Genomic DNA, 24,453 nt, shown 5'->3' with positions numbered 1-24,453 from the left:
ACCATAACAGGTTTTAGAGCATCCTCAGGGAAAAGGAAAAATGTTATATTTTAGTACCTTTAGCAACATTTTTTTTTTCTGTTTGAAAAAGGGACCCTGCATTTCCTTTCTGCATGGGGCCTTCCTCATTCTGCAGCTGCTTTTAGGTGGAGTGTGATAGAAAAAGCAGGAGGTTTGGATTTGGAAGAGTCTGCAAGCCCCTTCACCTCTTCAGGCCTTGGTTTTCTTATCTGTGAATGGTCTTCCTTCCCAGGGCCATGCTCTCTCACACCCCCGCTTTGCCTTGAACTTGGCATTCCATAAACGTGATCTTGCTGGCTGGCTTGGAGTGCCATGCCCTTTCCTCTACTGTCAAAACTGAAATCTCTGCTCTGGCACGGGCTTCCTTGGGGTCCTCAGTCAGAATGAATCTTCTCCTCTCCCTCCGTCTCCGCCGGCCTTGCCTGTCACTGCAGTCAGCGATGCGCTGCCCTGCACGGAGGCGTTCTTGCTCCTTCCTCACCCTGACTTCCTCATGTCTGCACCTCCCACGGCCCCTAGTATGGGGCTCGGCCCATAGACGGTGTTTTTTCGAATGCATGTCTCCATTTCTCTGCTAGGCCCCAGTTCTGCTGGGTGCTCAAAGTTGACTTTCTTTAGGGGCAGCAAAGTGTGATGGGCCTTAGCTGGCGCTCAGACATGGTGCGGGCCTTCGCTCCCTGACCTGCGTATCGGACCCTGGGTCATTCCTGTTCCCGTCCACATCCGTGCTGCTCTTGCACCTGGGATACAGTCTGTGCCCATCCCGTTGTGGTGTGTGGGGACTGCTCTGTGATGACCTCCAGGTCTCTGTTCTCTATCTGGGCCCTTCTTGGGCCTAGGTTTCGTCACGGCCCCTGGGTCTGGGGAGTGCTGTGAGCTGGCATCTAGCATTAACCACTGACTCTCTCTATCTGGCTCCACCTGGGATCATGACGAAGACAAAAGGGACAAGGTCTTGAATCAATTGTTAGAGGCGAACAAGTAAAAAACCAAGAATCAGAATCATCCTCACTTATTGAACACCTGTTATGTGCCTGACTGTGTTCTGAAGGCTTTACATATATATATATATGTTTTATTTGTCTTCTTTTTTGGAAACGGAGTCTCATTCTGTCACCTAGGCTGGAGTGCAGGGGCATGATTTCGGCTCACTGCAACCTCCACCTCCTGAGTTCAAGCGATTCTCCTGCCTCAGCCTCCCGAGTACCTTTGGGATTATAGACATGCACCACCACGCCTGGCTAATTTTTGTATTTTAGTAGAGACAGGGTTCCACTATGTTGCCAGGCTGGTCTCAAACCCCTGACCTCTAGGTGATCTGCCCACCTCCGTCTCCCAAAGTGTTGGGATTACAGGCATGAACCACCGTGCCCCGCAGGCTTTACGTATATTAATCATTTAATATCCACAGTAACCCTCCGAGGCAAGTACCAGTACTATCCCCATTCTATAGATTGGAAGACTGAGGCATATACAGGTTGCATAACTTGCCCAAGGGTGCATGGTTCGTAAGTGAAGAAGCTGGCATTTGAATCCAGGTATCCAGTCATAATTCAGTGTCACTCAAGGGCATTCAGGACTTGGAGATTCTTAGTGAGCACTGGATCCCTGCTATCTTATAGGAGTGAACCCAGAGAGGGAGAGCGCTGGACCCTATGAGACACAGTAGGCCAGAGGGAGCCTAAAACAGAGTCAGCCTCCAGATTCCAGCTGGACGCTCTTCCCACTGTTGACCCCTGCCTGCTTTCGAGAGGGCCCCGGGGGCCATGATCCTAGGATTCAGGGGACATGGGCCATGAAGGCAGCCCCGGCAGGCAGAGGGCTGCAGAAACAGGGTGATGGATCCCGATGGACACACCTGGAAAAGTTTCATGTGAGAGGCAGGCACGGGGTCAGGAGAGGAGTCATCCACCAGGCCCTGGAGTGTGGGCTGCGGAGATGGAGTAGGTTCTTAGACTGGAGTTGCCCTTCAGTTCTGCAGGGGAGGAAATGAGGTAGCTTTGCATGGGGAAGGATTCTCGAGTCCCTTGGGGAGACCAGGAGGTGACTTCACTTTGTGCCTTGGAACCCTTCCTCAGAGAACTGGGGCCCTAGAGGAAGCCGCAGACACATTTTGGGAGGGGCCGCAGGCTTCTAGGGAAGCTTTGGTCATGGGCAGTGTGCAGTGTTTGGGAGTGGCCACAAGAGACATCTAGGGGGCAGTGGGATACGCAGATCTAGAGCTAAGGAGAGAGGCCTGGGCCAGAGGCAGAGCCCTGGCAGTGGTTTGTGGGCTTGGAGTTCAGTGTGGACCCTCAGAGGAGAGAGTGAGTATAGAGAGGCAGGCGGCTCCTGGGAAGCCGCTGCTTTGTAGAGGACGGAGGAGAGGAGGGGCTGGAGGACAAGACAGAGGTGGAAAGGCCAGAGGAGTCAGAGGAGCCAGGCTGTGCTCTCCCCAGAAATGGCATCAGGTGTGGCATGAAGGGCCAAGGGCTAGGTCAGGGCATGGCAGAGCAGGGCATAAAGTGGTGGGAGATACCTCTGCCCATCCCAAGCTCTCAAGTGAGGGCCAGAGGCAGCTCCAAGCAGCCTCCCTGGGAACCACAGTGCCTGGCAACAGTGACAAGGATCTGCTCCCATTTCTTTTCTTTTTCTACAGGAGAAGGGACCGCGCCGTGCACATCCAGCATCCTCCAGGAGAAGCAGCGTGAGTCAAGCCTGACCCCGTGGGGTCATTTCTTCCCCTTGGATGGGTCCAAGCTCGCTGAGCCTGGGTCCCCTCTCATCCATTCAGAGCCTGGTAGGGTGGCAGGATCCCTGCCATCTTGCCTGCAGGCAGGACCGGAGGGCCTGAGGTCACTCAGCCTGAGTTTGGGCCACCTCTAACCCATGAACTGAGCCCCTCGGGTTCCTGAGTTCCTATCGCTGGGCAGCTCAGGCCAGCTCATGTCTCCTTCTCTGGGGAATCCACAGGCCCAGCCTGAGGGGTGGGAGGTTGGTGGGTTGGGAGCATGAGCTCAGCAGAGCAGATGAGATCATGGCATGAGGACAGAGAGAGGAGGATGGGAATGGGGAACATGGCCCCTGTGTCCATCACCTTTGGGAGACACAACTTCCAGGAACCACGGACGGTGTCATGGTGACTGACGTGACTGAGTGAGGTTCAGAGACACCTCATTCCTGGATGTGCCCGGGGTGATGATCCTCAGTATTGCTCCGTGAAGAGGCCACCCCTCTGCAGAGCCCATGGCCCTGTGGCTGAGTCCCTGTCCTCTGTGTTATACAGGCGTTTCCAGGTTTCCTTCCCCCTGTGCTTTCCCAGAGAGACGAGTGCAGCATTGGACCCAGGAAAGACTTGGTCCAGATGTGGCCATTTGCTGACATAGTGACCTCAGGACGTCTTCCTTGGACATTCTGGGAGGACTCAGTGGCCAATGTCTGAGCCAAATGTCTTTGCCGTTGGCAGTATTGACTTCCACATGCGGCTGGGTCAGGAGAGGAGTCCACGTGTGTTTGGGGTGGCGTTGGACTCAGAACTTTCCTGACTTCTCTCTCCTGCTCCTGTGATCTATAGTTGCAGCTTTGGGGGGACTCAGTCCACTCTGCCTACCACTTCCTCGGGCTCAGGCCTGCGGCCGCTCTGCAAACTCTTCCATCCTTCAGTTGCTGTCCTGAGGTGGAGGCGCCTATGACACCAGCCTTCCTATGGCCTGGAACCCAGCCTTGAGTGGGTACACAGGCATCCCCTGCCAGAGAAACTTTCTCTTATTGTTTTTGAGACAGAGTCTTGCTCTGTTGCCTAGGCTGGAGTGCAGTGGCATGATCTCAGCTTACCACAACCTCTGCCTCCCAGGTTCGAGCAATTATCCTGCCTCAGCCTCTTGAGTAGCTGGGATTATAGGCGCCTGCCACCACGGCCAGCTAATTTTTGTATTTTTAGTAGAGACGGGGTTTCGCCATGTTGGCCAGGCTGGTCTTGAACTCCTGACCTCAGGTGATGTGCCTGTCTCAGCCTCCCAAAGTGCTGGGATTACAGACATGAGCCATTGCACCTTACCTGGAGAATCTTTTTCTGCTTCAATCAATGGCAATTTCATAGACAAAGCCCTTCAGGGGCTGGTAGGTGTGAATATCTTTGTCAGGGGCACCCCAAAGCCCAGGCCATAAGGGCATCAGGCCATGGAAAGGACAGGGCAGAGAGATGGCAGTTCTCTTCCCGAGCCCTTGTAGGGGTGTAAGGAACTGAGCTCAGCACAAGCGGACTGTGTTAAAATGTACCTGCGGGTCTTTAATGTATAGAGGTGAGAAAGATGATGTTCAGCACAGGTTTTGAGAGATGGGGCCATGCCACGCCACGCAAGGCCATGGGGGAAGCACTGGGTTTGGTCAGGAGACAGAAGGGCCAGGAAGCCCACTGAAGGCTGGGTTCCAGGCCGTAGAAAGGCTGATGTCATAGGCGCCTCCACCTCAGAACAGCAGCTGAGGTATGGAAGAGCTTGCAGAGTGGCTGCAGGCCTGAGCCTGGGGAGGTGGTGGGCAGACTGGACTGGGCCTCCCAAAGTTGCAAGGCCCAGAGCCCTTGTTGGGTTTTCTGCTGGAAAGACAGGGCAGAGCGGGAGAACTACCTAGGGCTGGCTGATTTGCATGTCGAGGGCTCTGGGCTCTGGGCTCTAGGGCTAGTGTCCCATTGTCTGGTAGCTGGCCCTGGGTTGATTTAGGGCCAGGGAAGTATTGGTTTGGCGGGTGAGAATTACACAGAGAAGGTGGTTGGGGATATGGGTTTGGGACTGGTCCATTTGCCTATGAAAGGCTCCGTCAAAGGGAGTGGTTATTACTTCTAGGAATTAGCTAGCCCTGGGAGGGGCAGTCTCTTCCTGGCCAGCAAGGTCCCTGAGATGCCAAAACATTATAAAATCACAAGCATGATGAACACAGTGGTGTCACCACGTTCCCCGGGAATGCAGGAGAGGAAAAGAACCCATCATCTCCCGTTCCGAGCACCTGGCGGGAGGAGACAGCGGCAGCCCCGAAGCAAAAGCAGCCGCCCCGACGCGGGGCTTGTCTCCGGGATGCGAAACCACAGCTCTGTTTTCCACAGACACAATTGAATTGACGAGATGTTTAGTGACCTCTGGACCTGACTGAAGAAAAATGTGGGTTTAAATAGTTAGAATTCTATTGCTGAAGGCTGTCATCAAATTTGCTCCTTCAGAATGTTCTTCTCGGGCCGGGCGCGGTGGCTCACACCTGTAATCCCAGCACTTTGGGAGGCTGAGGTGGGTGGATCACCTGAGGTCGGGAGATCGAGACCTGCCTAACCAATATAGTGAAACCCCGTCTCTACTAAAAATACAAAAGTTAGCCAGGTGTGATGGTGCATGCCCGAAATCCCAGCTACTGGGGAGGTTGAGGCAGGAGAATCGCTTGAACCCGGGAGGCGGAGGTTGCAGTGAGTCAAGATCGTGCCATTGAATTCCAGCCTGGGTGACAGAGCAACGCTCCATCTCAAAAAAAAAAAAAAAAAGTGTTCTTATTTAGCAAAGAATGACAGCGTATGTGCAGATGCATTCTGGAGCAGAATGATACCTTGGAGGTCGTCTAGGTTGGGGATGCCCAAATGAGCCTAAGATTTTCAGCAGTGAGAAAAACAATAATACTGTGCTGTGTTTTTCCATCGCGTTGAGTGTATTCAATTGAGAGGACTCCTTTTCACAGAATTCTACGATTATGTCCTGCCTAGTTTTGGCATTAAAATGCTTTTTCTTTTATGAAATGATGGTGATGATCGATGGTAATGTGTTTGTTTATTTTTAATGCAAAATTGGCAGAAGAAAAATCTGTGACCTGAATTAAAAAAAGAAGAATCGCAATGGCTTGCATTTATAATGGTGCTTTTCCACATAAAACATAATTGCATGCAAATTATCTTATTTAGTAGTTCCACTGGGTTTTTGAAAACTCACTAAAAACAAGTTGCGAGGTGGTGAAAGTTGCCCTGGCACCAGAAGTCAGAACATCCTGGGACTGGTGTGATGGTGTCTGGGGTTGCAGGGTGGTAAGGCCTGGGTTTGACACTCAGCTTCTCTCGTTTAGTAGCTGTGACATTTTGGACAAGTTACTTGATGTCTCTGAGCCTCAGTTTACTCAGTTGTGGAAAGATGATGTGGAAAGATACTGTCATGCTGGGCACAGTGGCTCATGCCTGTAATCCCAACACTTCGGGAGACCAAGGCGGGCAGATTGCCTGAGCTCAGGAGTTCGAGACCAGCCTGGGCAACATGGTGAAGCCCCATCTCTACTAAAATACAAAAAATTAGCTGGGCATGGTGGCGTGTGCCTATAATCCCAGCTACTTGGGAGGCTGAGGCAGGAGAATCGCTTGAACACAGGAGGTAGAAGTTGCAGTGAGCCGAGATTGTGCCACTGCACTCCAGCCTGGCAACAGAGTGAGACTCCGTCTCAAAAATAAAATAAAATAAAATAAAAATGAATAAAGAAAAGAAAAGAAAAGATGGCCATACCATCTACTTCTTAGAGTTGCTGAGGGCACCAGAGATGGTATCTGTGAGATACTAGGATCTGCGCAGGGTGGATAGAAAGTACTGATGGTTCTCACTTGTTACTGGACGGATGTGCCTTGGAAGCTGGAACACCTGGTGCCCATGTGATGATGAATCTTATCAAGTGGGGCTCAGTCTTGCTGGCGCTCTGCTGGTCCTGAGGCTGCCTCAGCTGCCATTGTCAAGCGTTGGAGTCCTCAGAGAGGAGGATATGAGCCGGCCAGAGAGCATGGGGTCTCTTGTGTTGCGAGCGTGGGGAGGGAGGCCGCCATGGGCCTCTCAGGGCATGTGCTAGGACTTGTCTGCAGTGGCTATGCAGGGAGGGATGTCCTGGACACTTTCTCCTTTGTGGCTGCCAGGCAGCCCCAGCCTTCATTGTGCAGTTGACAGGCGGCCTGGCAGCCTGCTGTCACTGGCGTGAGCCTGGTATTTGAAACCAAACTAGAGGAAGCCAAGGGAACCATTGTGTGTGGGGGCTTGGTGGGGGTGCAGAGAAGAGAGAGGGCCTTGGACTTGGGGTAGGAGACCTGAGTGACCTTCTGCTGAGTTGCTGTGCAGTCTCAGCTCCTGCCTGGGGCCTGTCTGTACATGGAGTCCCTCCTGGGTCTGACGTTCTCAGCATCTTCTGTTGCCTCTTCTCTGTCCCCTGGCTTCCTCTGTCTGTGCCTCTTTCTGTTTCCGCCTTGTTCGTGCTGCTCCATTAGTTAGCACAGTGACCATTTCCAGAGTGCTTCCACCACACCTGCCATGGTGCTGGCTGGAGGGACTCAGAGATCTTATGTGTTTGCATCGAACCTCACTCCTTCTGTGCTTCCATCCAGTGTGAATGGCACCATCCTCCATGAATCCAAGCCAGAAACCTAGACTTCTCTCTCTCTGTCACCATCCACTGTCAAATCAGCCTCTCCTAGTGTCATTCAACTGCCAGCAGTGCTATGAGACCCACCCACTCCGCTCTGTCCCCATCCCTTCTCTAGTTGAGGCCCTGTCTTCTCTCTCCTGGACCATTGCATCCTCCTGTGCACTGACCTCCCTGCCTCCTTACCTCCCTGCCTCCCTGCTTCCCATCTCACTCACTCTGGTCCTCCCTTCAGAGTGTCAGAGAGACCTTTGGAGGAGGAAAGCCTGGTCCTCACAGCCCCTGCTTCCCCTCCCATGGCTCCTCTCCGATGAAGCGTGAATCTTGCCCCCATACGACCTTACCTGCCCATTTTCTCCCCTTCCTGTCAGCTCTCCCCCTTCCCTTCCACCCCGACTCTGGGAGGAGCATGGACTCTCTAAGCACAGTTTTCTTGTGGGCTAATTGGGAAGGCTGAGCATCCCATCCATCTCTGTAGAGGAGACAGAGGCAGTTCCTCTGCAGCAAATGGTGGGAAGGACCAGGGTCCCCCTGTATCCTTTACTGTTGGCCTCTGCCCTTGTGACCCCATTCATGGCAGCCAGGGTCGCTCATGCTGAATCCAGCAAGCCCAGCCCACCCCTCCTGCTGCAATATGCCACCACCATAGAAGAGGCAGAGGGTAGGGCTGTTGTCTCAAAGGGGCAGTAACTCCCCTTCCTCTGTCCACACCTCCATCCAGGAACGTCTGGTGGGAGGAGGCATGACATTCTCCCAGGAGACCTGCAGCTGCCTCACCCTCTCCATGCCTCTCCCTTCCAGTCTCAGCAGCTCCACCAGGTGCAGGGCTCTGCAGTTCACAGGGTGGGAAAAGTGCGAGTGGAGAGGAGGCTCCCTCTGTCCCACCCCCATGCAGGATGGGTTGGGGGGCAGATTCTACAGCAGGAAGACCCGTCCATTGTGGCCCTCGAAGTTGGACCCGGCCTGTGTGGATGACAACAGCCACCTGACACATGGGACCCAAAGCCATGCTGTCGCCTCATGGCTTTTCCAGGGCCAGTGCCTGGCGTTAGCTGCAGGGGTGGGGACAGCAGGCAGCTGTCCCACGTGCAGGGAGGGTCTTCCCACAGCCACGTCCACACATGAGAGCAGATGCTTTGTGGGGCTGTGAACTTCCTCTCGTCGCCAGAAAAAGACCTGGCAATGGTCACCGAGTCCCAACCTTCCTCTCATCCGCAGAAAAAGACCTGACAATGGTCACCGAGTCCCAACCTTCCTCTCATCCCCAGAAAAAGAACTGGCAATGGTCACTGAGTCCCAACCCTAGCCCCAGTCTGACCCTTTATCTTCATCCTCTGCTGAGCCTCTCTCCTGGCCACCAGCTGAGCCCCAGTGTATCCCCAGCTGGGTCCTAACTCTAGCCCCTGGTCCTGGACTGAGCTTGGGTCCTCAGCTCAGACACAGAGAGATGTAGATGGCTCAGCTCACCTCTCCCCATCGTGGGCATGTGGTTTGACGTCACACCCTACTGCCTAGGGTCAGTGACCAGAAGAACAGCTCTGAATACCCTGACCAGCCACCAAAGGGCTTCCCTTCCCAGATACCCTCAGCCCCTGGCCTCCCCAGGAAGACCCCCCACCACAGACAAGGATGCGTGAAGCCCCTTGCCCACGACTGGCCTCTCCACTCCTCTGCCTGGTAACCGGTGTCTTTTCCTGGCCTGTGTGGGCAGCTTGCTGAGCACAGCTGCAGACAGGCTATATTTAGCCAGCTTTAATGAGCTCAGGGTGGCAGACGTCCGCCTTGGGAGCACTTTTCGTGCATGTGTGTGTATGTCTCTGCTTGGCATGGTTCCTTCTCATTGTGTGTGTGTGTGTGTGTGTGTGCCCTTGCACTTGTATGTGTGCATTAGCCTCTGCCAATGCATTGGTGCATTCACTTTCATGAGGATGTGTATTAGCCTCTATGCCAGCGCATTGGTGCATTCACTTTCATGAGGATGAGCGTGCGTCTCTGTGCGTATATGCAAGTCTATCTACGCAGCATCTGGGTTTTGCTGGGGCACGTGCAGCTTCCGACACTTATGGGGTGCAAAATGGGAACAAATGATTAGTTCATTCACCCATTTGTTTAAAAAATATTTAATGAGCACCTTTGTATGCCAGCATCATGATAGTCTTTGGGGATAAAATAAAGCAAAATCAAACCCAGTCCCAGCCCTTAAGGAGCTCATCATCTGGGAGATGGAGGAGGGGAAGATAATAATCAAATAGTCATAAAATGAAAAGCATGAGGATTAACCCCAGGAAAGAGAGGACCGCGGTGCTTTTGCGGAGAGGACAGGAAGAGTGGAAGTCCTCCGGAAGGAAGGAACACTGATTTTCCTGTGGGAAGTATCTGGGCACGGGGCAGTGTAGAGAAGAGCCCAGGCCCGGGGAACATTTGCAGGGACCTGCAGTGAGAGGGAAATGGGATGTGCAAAAACTGGCTGAGTTCAGAGAGGGAGGGGTGAGTGTGGGAGAGCGGAGCAGAAGGCAGGGGCTTGGTCAGGATATGGGAAGCCTGGAGAGGGGTGGTGTGGGAGGAGGTGATGGGATTTGCGTAGAGCACTTAGGATCCAGCCCGTGATGCAGACAGGGTTCTAGCAGGAAACAGAAGGCTCACACAAACCACAGGTGGAGGAGGGCTTAGCAGAGAGACTTTATTCACAGGTGAGTGAGGCTTCAAGGAAACCAAGAAGGCATCAACAGTACCCTGGGGCTGTTCCCACCCCTGAAGGAGAAGAGCCCAGAGAGGCTCCTGCATGAGCAGCAGCCTCCAGCAGAGATCACTTTACGATGACCTGATGACCCGGCATGGAGGGGGCTCGCTTGTCCCAGTTCTCCTACTGGTGCTTTCCATCGGCTACACCCAACCAGTAGCAAGGGGGCCTTGGCCTCGGGCTGAGTCGGGCAGAGATGGGGCACTGTGGCTCTGGAGGGGCAAAGGGAGACCTCACCGCACAGTCTACTTACTTCCACGTGGAAGCATCGCCCTTTCTTTTGTTTTTCTGTAAGTCACTTTGATCTGGACTGTGCATTCCCACGCAGCTGTGCCGGTGAAGGACTCCTCCTCCTCTGTGTGTCCAGGGGCTTCTCTTTCTTCCTTCTCCTGCCATTGCCCCAAAACTCCAGGGGTCTTCCCAGCACTCTGGTTGGGGAAGGGTGCCTGCAGCATGCACACATGTGCAAGGAGTCCTCCATCCACAACAGTGAGGACGAGGACCTCGGAACCCAGCCCAGTGATGATCCCTTTTGTCCTGGGCTTGCAGCTCCTGGCCTAGGGTTCAGGCTCCCTAGAGCATGGGATGATCAGGTCTTCTTATGTGGTTCTCCTTCTTCCTGGAGTTGCCAAGGAACCCCTACAGAGAACTCTGTCCTCCACTCAGGGCCAGGGCGTGAGTATCTCTTTTCACCCTGAAGCATTTTCTGTCTCCTCAAATCCTTTCCTCTTGGGAACAAAAGAGCTTTTGGAAACAAAAGCCAGGAAGCTCTGCCACAAACCTTCCCGAAGGCAAAGGAGCCAGAGCTGGGAGAAAATATAAATTGGTATCTAAAAAAAACCCACCCTGCTACATGCACTTTAAAAAAAATCTTATTTTTAATCTATCTTTTGAGTAGGTAGCACATGTCCACGGTATAAAATGTCTCCCTCTCCTGTCTTCCAGCGCACACAATTCTCCCTAGAAGAAAAGATTATAACCGATTTCTTAGATTCCATTTCAGAGATAATCTCTGCATTCGTGAGTCTATCCATAAATATGCATTTATATATATTTTTATATCTATATCCTCACACAGAAGGGAGCACACAGTTCCTTGCATCGTGCACCTTGCTTTTCTCAGATATTGATACTAGATCAAGATTGTCCCCTTAGCTCGGTACACTTAGAGGTGAGTTGTTTTTTGCAAAGGGCGTGTGCGATTTCACTGTGGTACAATTTATTTAATCTGTCCCCTACTGGTGGACGTATAGTTGCTTCCTGTCTTTTGCTATTGTAAAAGCACTGTGGCAATGGTTAGCATTGTACATATGTCCTTTTGCATGTGGGCTTGGAATTGCTGGGTCAAAGGCATTTTGCATTTTGAATGACGTTGCCGGATGGCCCTTCACGGAGGCTGTTTTACTCTCACCAGCAATGAATGAAGAGATGTTTTTCCACACCCTGGCCCACAGGGTGTCACAACTGCCAATCCGACGGGTGGGGGGAAAAAAAAAGTTGTCTTAGGGTAATTTCAATGAGCCTTCCTCTAGTTTAGGGTTCTAAGGTTGAGCACCTTTTTCCTATGTGTGAGAGCGATTCCCAGGCCCTGTGCTGGATGCTGCACACACTCGGCGGGGGTTACTGCAGGTGCGCGTGGGCTGGAGCGTGCCACTGCATTCCTTTGTGTTTGTGCTGTTCCTGGCAGGGCCAGGGTGGCCTTGACAGGGGATCATTAGGGCGTCAGGCCTAACAACCTAAGAAGTCCCTGCTTCCTATAGTAACCTCTCCCCACTCTTTCCTGCCAAGAGTCTCCCTGAGGAGGCAGGGCTGTGGCGTGAAGGCATTAGTAAGAGCAAAGAGACCATCCCTTTCTTACTCCCCTCCTTCAGGACGATGAAGAGCCCTGACCTGGTGACCTGGGTTCAAGTCCCCAGCCCTCCACTTACATCCTGAGAGAAATCACTTACCTTTCCGATCCTTGGTTTTCTCATCTTTAAGATGGGAAGAGTACTCCTGACCTCACAGGATGAAGGTGAAGATTGCCTGAGACACCGGGTGAGGACTAGAAACTCAGGACCAATTTTAGGAGGGCTGTGTTTGTTGCAGAGGAGTCTGTAGGGGAATACCAGGGTTTGGGATGTCATGTCCCTCTAGCATCCCTGTGTCGTGGTAGCAGAGTTTTCTCACGGTTGTATACCTGGAAATTTCACTGGGCCCGATTCAAGATGGCACCTCTGATCTGAACTGGGATTCCCCATGAGAACTGATCCTCTGAACTAACCGCGTGTTCACTTGGGGTATCTAACAACATGTTCTCAAGGGGCAGGGTTTGGGGCATAGGTCCTTGCAAGGGCCAGGCCCTGGTCTGGGGTAGTGTCTCTGTGAAAGGCTCGCTGGGCCATTGAAGGTTTGAACCCATCACCTTAGCCTGGTTAGTCAGATGAATCCAGGTGGATGTGATTAGATTCTGACCCTGAAAGGGTTAAGGAGTCACGGAGGGACTTCAGCCTCCAGCTCCCCATCACACTGGATGAAACTTCCCTCCCCAGCACCCTGCTACGTGGCCACTTATATAACTTGCTTGTCTAACCTCAGTCAAGAACAGCCTGTCTGCAGGTCAGCACAGGTCACTCTTGAACTGTTGTAAACATTTCCTAGGTTGTGCTAAAACTTGGAATGACTCTCCAGAAACCACCTCAACCCTTATTCATCCTGGCTCTGCCCTCTGCTCCCTTGACCCACACATGCTCAGCATAGATTTGCAGCAGCCACTGTATCCCTCTGAGCCTGCTCTTCTCCAGGCTGGGTCTCTCAACCTCCTGAGCCCCTTTCTATATCTTTCCTGCCCTGTTATTGGGCATCAGACATACCCTCAGCAGGGCCTGAGCTGCAGGGGCAGGGCAGGGATGTCCCCCTCTCATTTTGAACTGAGATCTCTGGTTTGTGCAGCCTTAGAGGTTGAGAAGTAACGGTGGCAGCCCCAGTACCCTGACTCAGGCTGTGTGTAGCCTTTGGTCATGTGACTGATCTGAAGCACATGACCTAGGTCTTTGTCATATGACCTGACCTTGGTCACATGACCTACTCTTGGTCATGTGATCCCAGGGGCTTGAGAGCTATTTGAAGGCAGGTGCTGTGTCTGATTAGTCTTGGTGTTTTCAGCCCTGACACAAGTTTGGGCAATAACCAATAGGGTAGGAATAGGCAAGTGGTATCGAGTTCTTCTTTTTTTTTTTTTTTTAAGTCCTTGGAAGGCTTTATTCTTATTTTATTTTATTATTTTATTTTTTCGAGTTGGGGTTTTGCTCTTGTTGCCCAGGCTGGAGTGCAATAGTGGGATCTCTGCTTACTGCAACCTCCACCTGCCGGGTTCAAGTGATCATCCTACCTCAGCTTCCCAAGTAGCTGAGATTACAGGCACCTGCCACCATGCCTGACTACTCTTTGTATTTTTAGTAGAGATGGGGTTTCATCATGTTGGCCAGGCTGGTCTCGAACTCCTGACCTCAACTGATCCACCCGCCTTGGCCTCCAAAGTGCTGTGATTATAGGTGTGAGCCACCATGCCTAGCCTCGAGTTCGTTTTTAACCCAAACACACGATCTTTTTTCTTTTTTTTTTTTTTTTTGTTTTGAGACGGAGTGTTGCTCTGTCACCCGGGCTGGAGTGCAGTGGCCGGATCTCAGCTCACTGCAAGCTCCGCCTCCCGGGTTCACACCATTCTCCTGCCTCAGCCTCCTGAGGTAGCTGGGACTACAGGCGCCCCCCACCTTGCCTGGCTAGTTTTTTTTTTTATTTTTAGTAGAGACGGGGTTTCACTGGGTTAGCCAGTATGGTCTCGATCTCCTGACCTCATGATCTGCCCATCTCGGCCTCCCAAAGTGCTGGGATTACAGGCTTGAGCCACCGCGCCCAGCCCAAACACACGATCTTAATTCACTCATCATGTTCCACATTTATTCTTTCCTTCCACAAGTATTTCTTGTCCTTTTATACTCCCTCATTAGCCTGTCAGCTCTCAGAGGGGAGGACATGTCACACCTTTTTCTTTGTAGTGTTTATATTGACTAAAATAGGAGGTTGTGGCTGGTTTTAAAATGTTCCTCGCATAGGCCGGGCGCAGTGGCTCATGTCTGTAATCCCAGCACTTTGGGAGGCCAAGGCGGGCAGATCATGAGGTCAAGAGCTCGAGACCATCCTGGCCAACATTGTGAAACCCCGTCTTTACTAAAAATACAAAAATTAGCTAGACGTGGTGGCACATGGCTGTAGTCCCAGCTACTCAGGAGGCTGAGGCAGGAGAATTGCTGGAACCCGGGAGGCAGAGGTTGCAGTGAGCTGAGAGCACCACTGCATTCCAGCCTGGCGACAGAGTGAGACTCCGTCTCAAAAAAAAAAAAAAGTTCCTCACATAAACATGAGACATACTTGTATTATCTATCCAATAAACATTCACAAATAGTTTTAAACTAAAAGAAATATGGACTCCTTAGAAAAAAATTGGAAAATAGATGAAAGTATAAAGTAAAAAAAAGTGTATATATATATATATAATCCATTGTCCCAGCATCTAGAGAAAACCACTGTAAACATTTTGGTGTGTTTTCTTCTAATACGAGGCCCCAAGCTCCTTCCCCCACCTCCCCCACCATTATTTAGATTGTCGTTTTTCCTTTTCTGCAAAGCTAGGGGCTGGGAACCTGCAGAGGAGGGTGGCTGGCAGTCTGGCTGCTGAACAAACTCAGTGGCTTTTAAGTTTCACTCTCTTGGAGCCCTCAGGAACTGCCTAGGGACAGGGATGTGCTGGAGTGAGGAAGGTGGGCTCTGGGTCCCCCAACCTGCCTCAGCCAGAGCCAATCCACTTTTATCTTTGCAAAGTGGGTTCCTAAGGAAACCTTCATTGGCTAAAATTTTCCCGTTTTTAAAAAAGTTTAAAAACCTTCAGAAGAGGGCCCATCATTTCCCCAGCTTCGTGCTGCTCCATCCATATCAGTTACTGGCTGTTGGTCCCCACACCGTCTGTGTGGCCGCAGGTTCCCATTCATGAGTCCACATTCCTTGAGCTCCTGTGGTGAGAGCTATGGGTTCCTTAGACAGTTTGTTATTCTGCCAGTGTGTTCCCCTCCCCAGATGCCCCTAAGCCCTTGGCATTCCCTTGAGCTGCTGGTCCAGCGACCCTATCTATGCCACATGCTATGATGCAGGGTTAGCGAGCTGGTTCTGGGCGAACCCATCAGAGCTGTGGGAGCCGCTGCTCCCCTCCCCCCCCCCCCCCTTCCCCCCCCCCCCCCCCCCCTTTTTTTTTTTTTGAGACGGAGTCTCACTCTGCCTCCCAGGCCAGAGTGCAGTGGCATGATCTGGGCTCACTGCAACCCCCGCCTCCCAGGTTTAAGTGATTCTCCTGCCTCAACCTCCCAGATAGCTAGGATTACAGGTGCCCACCACCACGCCTGACTATTTGTATTTTTAGTAGAGACGGGGTTTCACCATGTTGGCCAGGCTGGTCTCGAACTCCTGACCTCAAGTGAACCACCCACCTCAGTCTCCCTCGGTGCTGGGATTACAGGGGTGAGCCACCACGCCCAGCCCCACTGCTTCCTTTTCGAAGGGTCCTCAAAGCATTTGTTTATTAATTTGCCCCAGGACTTGCCTAGGAATTAACACCGAGCTACCTAGTTGGAATCAGCCACTTTGAAAAGCAAAGCGAAATTTGCTGCCTGCAGCTTTTTGGTTGTTCTTCTTTCTCCATAGCCTCTCAAAGCGGCTCCATCCTTGTGACTGTGGGTCCCCTTCAAGGTCCTAGGGCCGAATTCTGCCTGGTCTGGAGGCTAACACTCACAGAGGGCACTCACGCTTGGACTCATAGAATCTCAGACTGCCGGACTCTTACCAGGGAATGTAGGCAAACCCCTCCTTTTGCGGTGGTTTGCAGAGCGTGTCTGAGGTCACCCTCTGAGTAGGGGGTTAGTTTCCCATCCGAGGACTCTATCCGTGTCCTATCTTCCCTGTAAGTCTGTGTGTGTCCTTCTCTCCGCCTGTGTGTGTCACGTGGGCTCACCTGGGGAGTTGGGGCTGTGGGCTTAGCCCCCGAGATGCTACTGAATGAGGCTATAGTTCTTCCCAGATGTCATCTAGCTATATGGATGAATCCCACATGGCGGCAAAATAGCAAAGCCTTTGACTTCCAAGCAGGGCCAGGGTGGACTTGACAGGGCATCCTCAGAGCGTAACATGTCTTTTTTTATTTTTTATTTTTTTTTGAGATGGAGTCTCGCTCTGTCACCAGGCTGGAGTGCAGTGGCGTGATCTCGGCTCACTGCAACCTCCGCCTCCCAAGTTCAAACGATTCTTCTGCCTCAGCCTCCCGAGTAGCTGGGATTACAGGTGTGCGCCACCATGCCCAGCTAATTTTTGTGTTTTTAGTAGAGATGGGGTTTCACCATGTTGGCCAGGCTGGTCTCAATCTCCTGACCTCATGATCCGCCCACCTTGGTCCCCCAAAAAGTACTGGGACTACAGACATGAGCCACAGGCCTGGCGAGTAATGTGTCTTTTTATTTATTATTTATTATTTATTATTATTATTTTTTTGAGACAGAGTCTCGCTCTGTCGCCCAGGCTGGAGTGCAGTGGCACGATCTCGGCTCACTGCAACCTTCGCCTCTCAGGTTCATGGCATTCTCCTGCCTCAGCCTCCCGAATAGCTGGGACTACAGGCACCCGCCACCATGTCTGGTTAACTTTTTGTGTTTTTACCAGTGAGGGGGTTTTACTGTGTTAGCCAGGTTAGTCTCGATCTCCTGACCTCGTGATTCATGCACCTTGGCACCTTGGCCTCCCAAAGTGCTGGGATTAAGGGCGTGAGCCACTGCGCCCGGCTAACGTGTCTTTTTAAATGGGGGAGGAGCTCAACTGAAAGGGCCTAACAGTCTGAGCAGTTCCTGCCCCTCCTAGTAGCCTCTCCTCACCTTTTCACTCCCAAGAGTGCCCCTGAGGAGGCAGGGCTGAGGCGTGAAGGCATTAGTAAGAACAAAGAGACCGTCCCTTTTTTACTCCCTTCCTTCAGGACGATGAAGAGCCCTGGCCTCGTGACCTGGGCTGGTTTATGCAAAAAAAAAAAAAAAAAAATTGTGTTTCTGCCCATGCATGAGCTTCCACTAGCTCATAGAGGATTAGATACCTTTGTAGCTACTTCTCAGCATGTGCCACATGATCTCGAGGTGGGCCCAGCTCTGCTCGGTTGACTCCAGGGGTGGCTAATGGGGGGGTAGGAGTGACTGCCAAGGATGGAGGAGGAGACTGTTTGGCTTTAGCCAGGGAGCCCCTCAGCATCCAGCCCTGTGGACCCCAGAGGTTGGTAGCAAGAGAGAAGGAGACAGCCACGCTCTGCAGCCGAGCTGGGGTGATGCTTTGCTTGCGGTGCTGAGTGTGTGGGTGATGACCTTGGCTTTCGTCTCAAGAGCGGTGTGGCTCATTGGCGATGAGAGGGGATGATCGCAATTGGTACCTCACCAAGGCTGTGATTAAGCAAAAATAGGCTCCATTCTTCAGGCATGAAGAGCAGCCATGGTGAGCTGGGTGGACCACCTCTCCTGATGTGGGGCTAGCAGGGTACTAGGAGCTGGCACTGTGGTAGCTGGCCTGTCTCAAAGCCTGTCAAAAAACGCTGTCACAGAAACAGCTGTGGGCTCACCCACCCCAAACCTGGGCACTGCAGGGACCCAGCCTGAATAGGGACGTGCAAACAGAAATTAACAGGAAGTGGGAAGAAACAGGCAGCCTAATGATGAGGTCCTGGAGTCCCCTGTATGTAGCTCTCCACCCCTTAGGACCCCCTGCCAGCTGCTTTTATCACCAGAGTCCCTGAGGAAGCCTCTGGGGGTGGAATTATAGAGCCCAGACCAGACTCTTCTAGAATCCCTAGAGGTTCCTACATACCAGTTCCCATGAGTGCTTTCACGAAATGTGCTTCTCAGTGGATGATGCTTCCCTGAACCTGATTTCTCCTGAGGGTTTAATGGCACAGAGATGTCTCACAGGCTGTGTGCATCCTGGGATCTTCCAAAAGGTTTTCACAAAAATGCCATCCTAGGCCCTGAAAGCTGATAAACTCTATTCTCAAGGGGCCTACAGTCTGATGGGGAAATAGACAAGTAAGCCAGCACCAGCGCCGCATACTGTGGGATAACCATCTTTGCCTAGATAGATCAAAGATGGCTTTCTGGAGGTGACAGCAATTGAGCAGGGTTTTGCAGGACAAGTAGAAGTTTGCCAGTCTGCAAAGGGAGGAAGGGTTTGCAGGCAGAGGGCTCGCATGAGCAAAGGCAAGGACGAGTGAAAGAGTTATGTCTTATGGGTGAGTCAGAGCCAATGGCCTCAATCATCATGGTAGGAATATCTGGCTTTTAGAAGAGCAGAGACCTGTGGGGAAGGTACAGGGAAGGCGGCCTACGGCTGCCCCTGCTTGTCTACAGGGGCCTCTGCTAAGACGAAGACGGGGGATGTGCCTTTCTGTGGGGAAGCTCTGGTCCTGCCAGGCACCTCTCAAGGGGCCAGAATCTGAATCTGGCAGGCTAGATCTCCCTTCCTCCATCTCCCAGAGCAAAGCATTCCTGGCTTTTGTGCATGGAAAGGAAGCAAGGCTCTGTCCCCAAACAGCGTAGGAGGCGAGACTCTTCCCTCCTGCTAGGGAGGAGTGAGGGATACTGAGGACAATCCTGCCCAGTCTCTGGCCCGTGGCTCCCATCCCCACGGAACCAGGCATGGCCTCAACATCGTTGGTGGCCAGGATGCAGCAGTCAGCCACCGATTTGATGCCCAGAGCATCACATGGGTCCCGAGGGAGCTGGCTCCAGACAGATCAAAGATGTAGGTGCTCCTTGGCTTTTGTAATGGCTGAGGGCGCAGGGTCCAGCCCCCACCTAACAGAGGGCATCGTGCCCGGGAGACAGCAGGACCCTCATGTCTTCCCTGCAATGTATTTATAGCCTTGCCATAGTAATTTGTGGCAATCACAGCATTTAATCCTGTAATCACACTGCAAACAGGCGCCCAGCTCAGCAAGGCCGAGGAGCCTGCCAGGGCTCAGGGAGGGACTTGGCACAAGGGAAGGCAAGTGTGGAGGCGGCAATGTCCCTAGCAGCCCATCTTGTCAGCTGTGGCCCTGGCTCTGTGCCCTGGATGTCCCCTGGATAATGATAAGAATAACAATAGCAGCTAACCCATGTGACACTTCCTGTGTTCCGCACCCTGCTCTAAGCCCTTTATGCATACGAACTCATCTATCCTCACCACCCCCCCATGGGGTAGCTGCTTTCATTATCCCCATATTCCAGATGAAGAAACTGAGACACAGGTCACACAGCTGATAAAAGCCAAGATGTGAACTCAGGCGAACTCAGATGTGATCCAGGGTCCCTGGCTTTAACCACTCTCCTCCCAGCCCTAGAGCCAGCCTCAGCCCTGCCGTCACTCCTGGTTCTTCTTGACTCACAGCCTGCCCCAGAGTCGCACACACCATGAAGCATGAGCCCTTTGTCTCAGGGAAGCCACACTCAGACCCTCTCCCTCCTGGTGCTAGTCCATGTGGTGGAAAGGGGCCTGACAGCGGCAGACCTGGGCTTTAACCTTTAAGGTACGTGGGGCAGGTGACGTAGGTTGAGTCTCAGTTTGTTCATCTGTAAAATGGGGCTAATTACAAGACCATTCAGACTCAGGGAGAAATTGCGGGGACCAGACAGGATGAATCATGTAAAGCACAGAGCGCCCAGGATATAATAAGTGCTTAATAAAGCTGAGCCGTTACTGTTGTCTTGTGTTATCATCCTATCCTTAGGGGAGAGCCTGTGTCTCCTCTAGCCAAGCTCAGGGCAACGTCTTTAGTAAGTTAGAAATGAGGCAGGAGAGCTGAGCCAGTGGGAAGAACTAGGAAGTGCTGGGCACAGCCAGGCCCCAGGACGGGTTTTCCCTCCTCCTCCATTTAGGAAACGATTTCCTGTCTGTGTGGGCAGCAGCTCGGAGCTCATAAAGCAGTTACCCTTTGACTGGGGTTGTGTCTGTGAGGACCGGATATTTCAGAAATGCTCCTCCCTGCTGAGAAAAGCTTCTCATGTGCAGTTCCTTGTAGAGGTAGCCTCCCCTGGGGCTGGTCGTGGTGAGGGGATGTTGACAGGGTGCCTAGCGTTGCCCACAAAGCCCCCGGAAGTACCCTCCCCAGATGTGACTCCTAAAGGGGAGCAGCAGGCTCTGGTGGGGGTGCGGGGGGTGTGAAGAAGGCAAGGACCATCTTCATCTAGAACCTGCGACTTTAAGAGAGAAATGAGCCAGTTCCTCCTCCCTGAAGACAAACAGGTGGTTCAGCTTGGCTGTAGGTTTTAGCCACACACAGGAGGTAGCATCCATCTCACGGGAGAGGAAGGAGAGGAGCTGAAGGTAGCCTGGTGGCAGGAAGGAGTCCTCAGAGCGGCAGGTATCATTTGAGTGGGGGTTCGGGGGTGGCCGTTGGATGCTTTGAAGTGTCTCCACCCAGGAGTCCAATGTCATGACATTCAGGGGCATAGGTGTTAGATCAGGGGTTGACAAGCATTTCTGGAAAGGGCCAGATAATAAATATTTTCAGCTTTGTAAGCTGTAAGGTGTCTGCTGTGACCGCTCTGCTGCTATGGCACAAAAGCCGCCTGCCATAGACAATCTGTAAATGAAGGAGCCTGAGTGTGTTCCAATAAAACTTTATTTACAAAAAACAGGCAGTGGGGCAGATTTGGTCCATGGCTGTGGTTTACTGAATTCTGTGTTAGGGAAATGAGAGCTCAGGGAGGGCTGGGAGCAAAGAAGGACTTCTTGAAGGAGGAGGTGTTGAGCCCAGGCTGCTGAAAGGAGCAAGGAGAGATTTCTGGCAAAGGCCAGCTTTACCCTGAAGCTCATGGGGGATGCCAAGAGTGTTTCAAGTGCTGACCTTACCTCTCTGGAGTCTACCTTCCCTAGAAAGTGGTCCCGTAATTCAAGGCTCTATTATCTCTCTGATAACTTCAAATATATATATATAAATATATAAATACACACACACACACATATACATATATTTTAAAAGTATTTATCCAGCTGTATTAGGGTTCTCTAGAGAAACCGACTGAAAGGATATATACACAGATGTATAAAAAGAAACTTATTGGCCAGGCGCGGTGGCTCATGCCTGTAATCCCAGCCCTTTGGGAGGCCGAGGCTGGCAGATCACCTGAGGTCAGGAGTTTGAGACCAGCCTGACCAACATGGAGAAACCCCATCTCTTCTAAAAATGCAAAATTAGCCAAGTGTGGTGGCGCATGCCTGTAATCCCAGCTGCTCGGGAAGCTGAGGCAGGAGAATCGCTTGAACCTGGGAGGCGGAGGTTGCAGTGACCTGAGATTGCACCATTGCACTCCAGCCTGGGCAACAAGAGTGAAACTCCATCAAAAAAAAAAAAAAAAAGAAAAAGAAAAGAGACTTATTATGAGGGACTGGCTCTTGTGATGATGGAGGCTGAGAGGTTCCCTGATCTGCTCTCTGGAAGTTGGGAGGCGCAGGAAGGCCTGTGGTGTAGTTCCAGCCTAAGCCCAAAGGCCGGAGAACCAGGCGAGACAATGGCATGAATCCCAGTTCAAGTCCCAAGGCCGGAGAAGCGGATGTGCCGATGTGTGAGGCAGGAGACGGAAGTCTGAGCTTGAGAAGAGTGAATCCTCCCTCCCTGCACCACTTTGTTCTACTCAGACCCTCACGGACTGCACGGTGCCCACCCGCCTTGGCAGGGCAGATCGCCTTCGTTCACTGCTTCAAATGCCAACCTCTTCCCCAAACACCTCACAGATAGACCCAGAGAGCGTGTTTTACCAGCTCTCTGGGCACCTCTCAGCCCAGTCAAGAGAGGGTGCATACAATTTGCCGTCACACCAGCTCTTCGCGTTGTTCTCAGCGGGAGGCTTGGCTCAAATCGCCGTCCGTAACTGGAAGCGGAGGTCCTCAGGCGGCACTCACCCTTGCTGCTGTCTGTGGTGAAGAAACGCAGCCTAGTTCCTTTCGAGGAAGCCCCTCCTTTCAGGAGCACCATCTGTGATGGCCTCACTCTGCCACCCTCCCTTTCCTTGTGAGGAGAAAGGGTTTCCTGTTGTGTTGGTTTCAGAGGCAGGGCCTGGATGGGGTGACTCTTCCTAGCTCCACACTCTAAGTAACTTGAGCTCACCTCTGATGGAAGCCAAGGCCTCACCTTTAGGACCAGCTGGGCCCAGGGAGTGTCTGATCACCTGAGGATGCTGAGCTCTCCTTTCCCTCTGCAGGAGAACTGTACCGGGTTTCCTTGAGAAGACAGAGGTTCCCGGCCCAGGGAAGCATCGAGATCCACGAAGACAGTGAGGTGGGCTGGGTTTCGGAGGGTGTCTGGGCCCGCCTCGGAGGCCAGGATTTTAGGAAGAGCCCTTGGACAATAGGCGGCCTCGTTTTCTTCCAGCTCTTCATCTGACTTGCTGCGTGACCCCTGGGTGGGTCTGTGTCCTTCCCTGGGCTTTGGGTTCCCGTATGAACAGGAAGCGTCTCTTGGGACTCTTCCTGCCCTGCCATCCCTCCTGGCAGCCCATGTCCTCCCCTCACTCTGAATGCCCCAGAGGTTCTATCACACAGCGGGGTGTGTTAGAGCTGAGACTACTCCTCAGATTGCAGTTAAGACAGGCTGGACACAGTGCCTGCTTCTCTGGCCTCAGTCTCCCTGTGTGTGTGAGCATGCGCGTGTGTGTCCCTGTGTGTGTGTGTCCCTGTGTGTGGGTGTCCCTGTGTGTCTCCCCCTTCCCCAGCCGCCTTTCTCTCTCTCTGTATCCCAACTGCCTTGGCTCTCAGGAAGGCTGCCCGCAGCGCTCCTGCAAGACGCATGTCCTCCTGCTGGTCCTGCATGGGGGAAACATCCTGGACACGGGGGCCGGGGACCCGTCCTGCAAGGCAGCCGACATCCACACCTTCAGCTCCGTGCTGGAGAAGGTCACACGAGCCCACTTCCCTGCTGCCCTGGGCCACATCCTCATCAAGTTCGTCCCCTGTCCTGCCATCTGCTCTGAGGCTTTCTCGCTCGTCTCTCAGTGAGTCCATTTCTGCTTGTTTGGACTGGTTGGGGTTAGTGGGGGGACTACGTGGAGGGGCTCCCCCCGCAACATGGACCCCATGGGCAGGTGGGTACCTGCAGCGACTCTCCAGGATGTCAGATCCTGATGAAACACAAGCATCCCTGGTGGAAGGTGTTGGGACGAGTCCTCCGCCTGGGCCTGGGTGTGCTGGGGTCCTGTGAAATCTTGAGCCACTTCCTGTGTTCAACAAGCCTGCTCTGTTTGGCCCAGATAAAGACACTGAGTGTGGAGAGGTTGAGCAGTTTCCCGCAGGCTTGCCCAGCCCATGGAGACAGGAGTCAAACTCGGCCACCCAGTTGCAGCCAAGTAGGAATCTGAAAAACACGAATGGTGTTTTTCCTTTGCTCTCACACCGTAACAGTCAACACAGAAGACTTCCAGGGCCACATGTCAGGGGCTGTTTCCGTGTACACCAAGCAGTCAGTTCTGCTGTGGACAGCAGCTGAGTGCCCTGCAATTCAATTCCGCCACTGTCTACCTGCAGATAGCATCAGATCCCATGGGGTGAGAGCTTGGTCCCACAAGACCGCCCCAAACTTCCGACACCGATACCGTGCCCCAGTTTGTTTTACCTGCGCTGCTGACAGCGCAGCTTCCAGCTGGAGTTCTCGCAACCCTGTCACTGGGTTCAATTAATTGCTAGATGGGCTCACAGAACTCAGGAAAATGCTGAAGCACATTTACTGGTTTATTATAAAGGATACAGATGAAGAGAGGCATAAGGTGAGGTATGGGAGAAGGGGCGTGGAGCTTCCCTAGGTGTGCCGGCCTCTAGAAACCTCCACACGTTCAGCTCTCCGGAAGCTCTCCTGTCCTTTTGTCTCTTGAATGGAGGTGTCATTGGCTAGGCATGATTGACAACGTAGATACGTGGTTGGACAAAAAGGGTCTGACATTCAGACCGAGTGGGGAAACCCAGCAGGGCCTGTCTGCTCAGATTCTTCTTGGCCTCTCCACAGCATTCCTTCCTCCTCGGTATGGGGCAGGAGCCCTTCTGAAATGAGGGTCTCATGACCTCAATCAGACAAGGGAGCTCAGAGAATTTCTTCACAGCCAGCTCCAAGACAGAACGGTGGGGGAAAGCTCCTGCCTAGGGAGAGAATTAAGGGAGGGCAGGAGAATGTCAGAGAGAGAGAGATTGATTCTGTTTTCCAAGGCCTAAATGCCCCA

At 52.5% G+C, this 24,453-nt stretch overlaps 1 protein-coding gene across 1 annotated transcript in view; it reads left to right on the top strand.

Moving 5' to 3' along the window:
* Positions 1-24,453, top strand: part of PITPNM3 (PITPNM family member 3) — a 103,743-nt gene that overhangs the window by 46,585 nt on the left and 32,705 nt on the right. Inside the window, exons 4-6 of the mRNA XM_023184678.2 lie at positions 2,660-2,707; positions 22,450-22,526; positions 23,003-23,238. Coding sequence (XP_023040446.1) covers positions 2,660-2,707; positions 22,450-22,526; positions 23,003-23,238 — 361 coding nt within the window. The remainder of the gene's footprint in view (positions 1-2,659; positions 2,708-22,449; positions 22,527-23,002; positions 23,239-24,453) is intronic.

Source organism: Piliocolobus tephrosceles, chromosome 16, assembly GCF_002776525.5.
Source record: "Piliocolobus tephrosceles isolate RC106 chromosome 16, ASM277652v3, whole genome shotgun sequence".
NCBI classification, from domain to species: Eukaryota; Metazoa; Chordata; class Mammalia; order Primates; family Cercopithecidae; genus Piliocolobus; species Piliocolobus tephrosceles.
The sequence above is the reverse complement of the archived record's forward strand: the minus strand, read 5'-3'. Positions and strand labels throughout refer to the sequence as shown.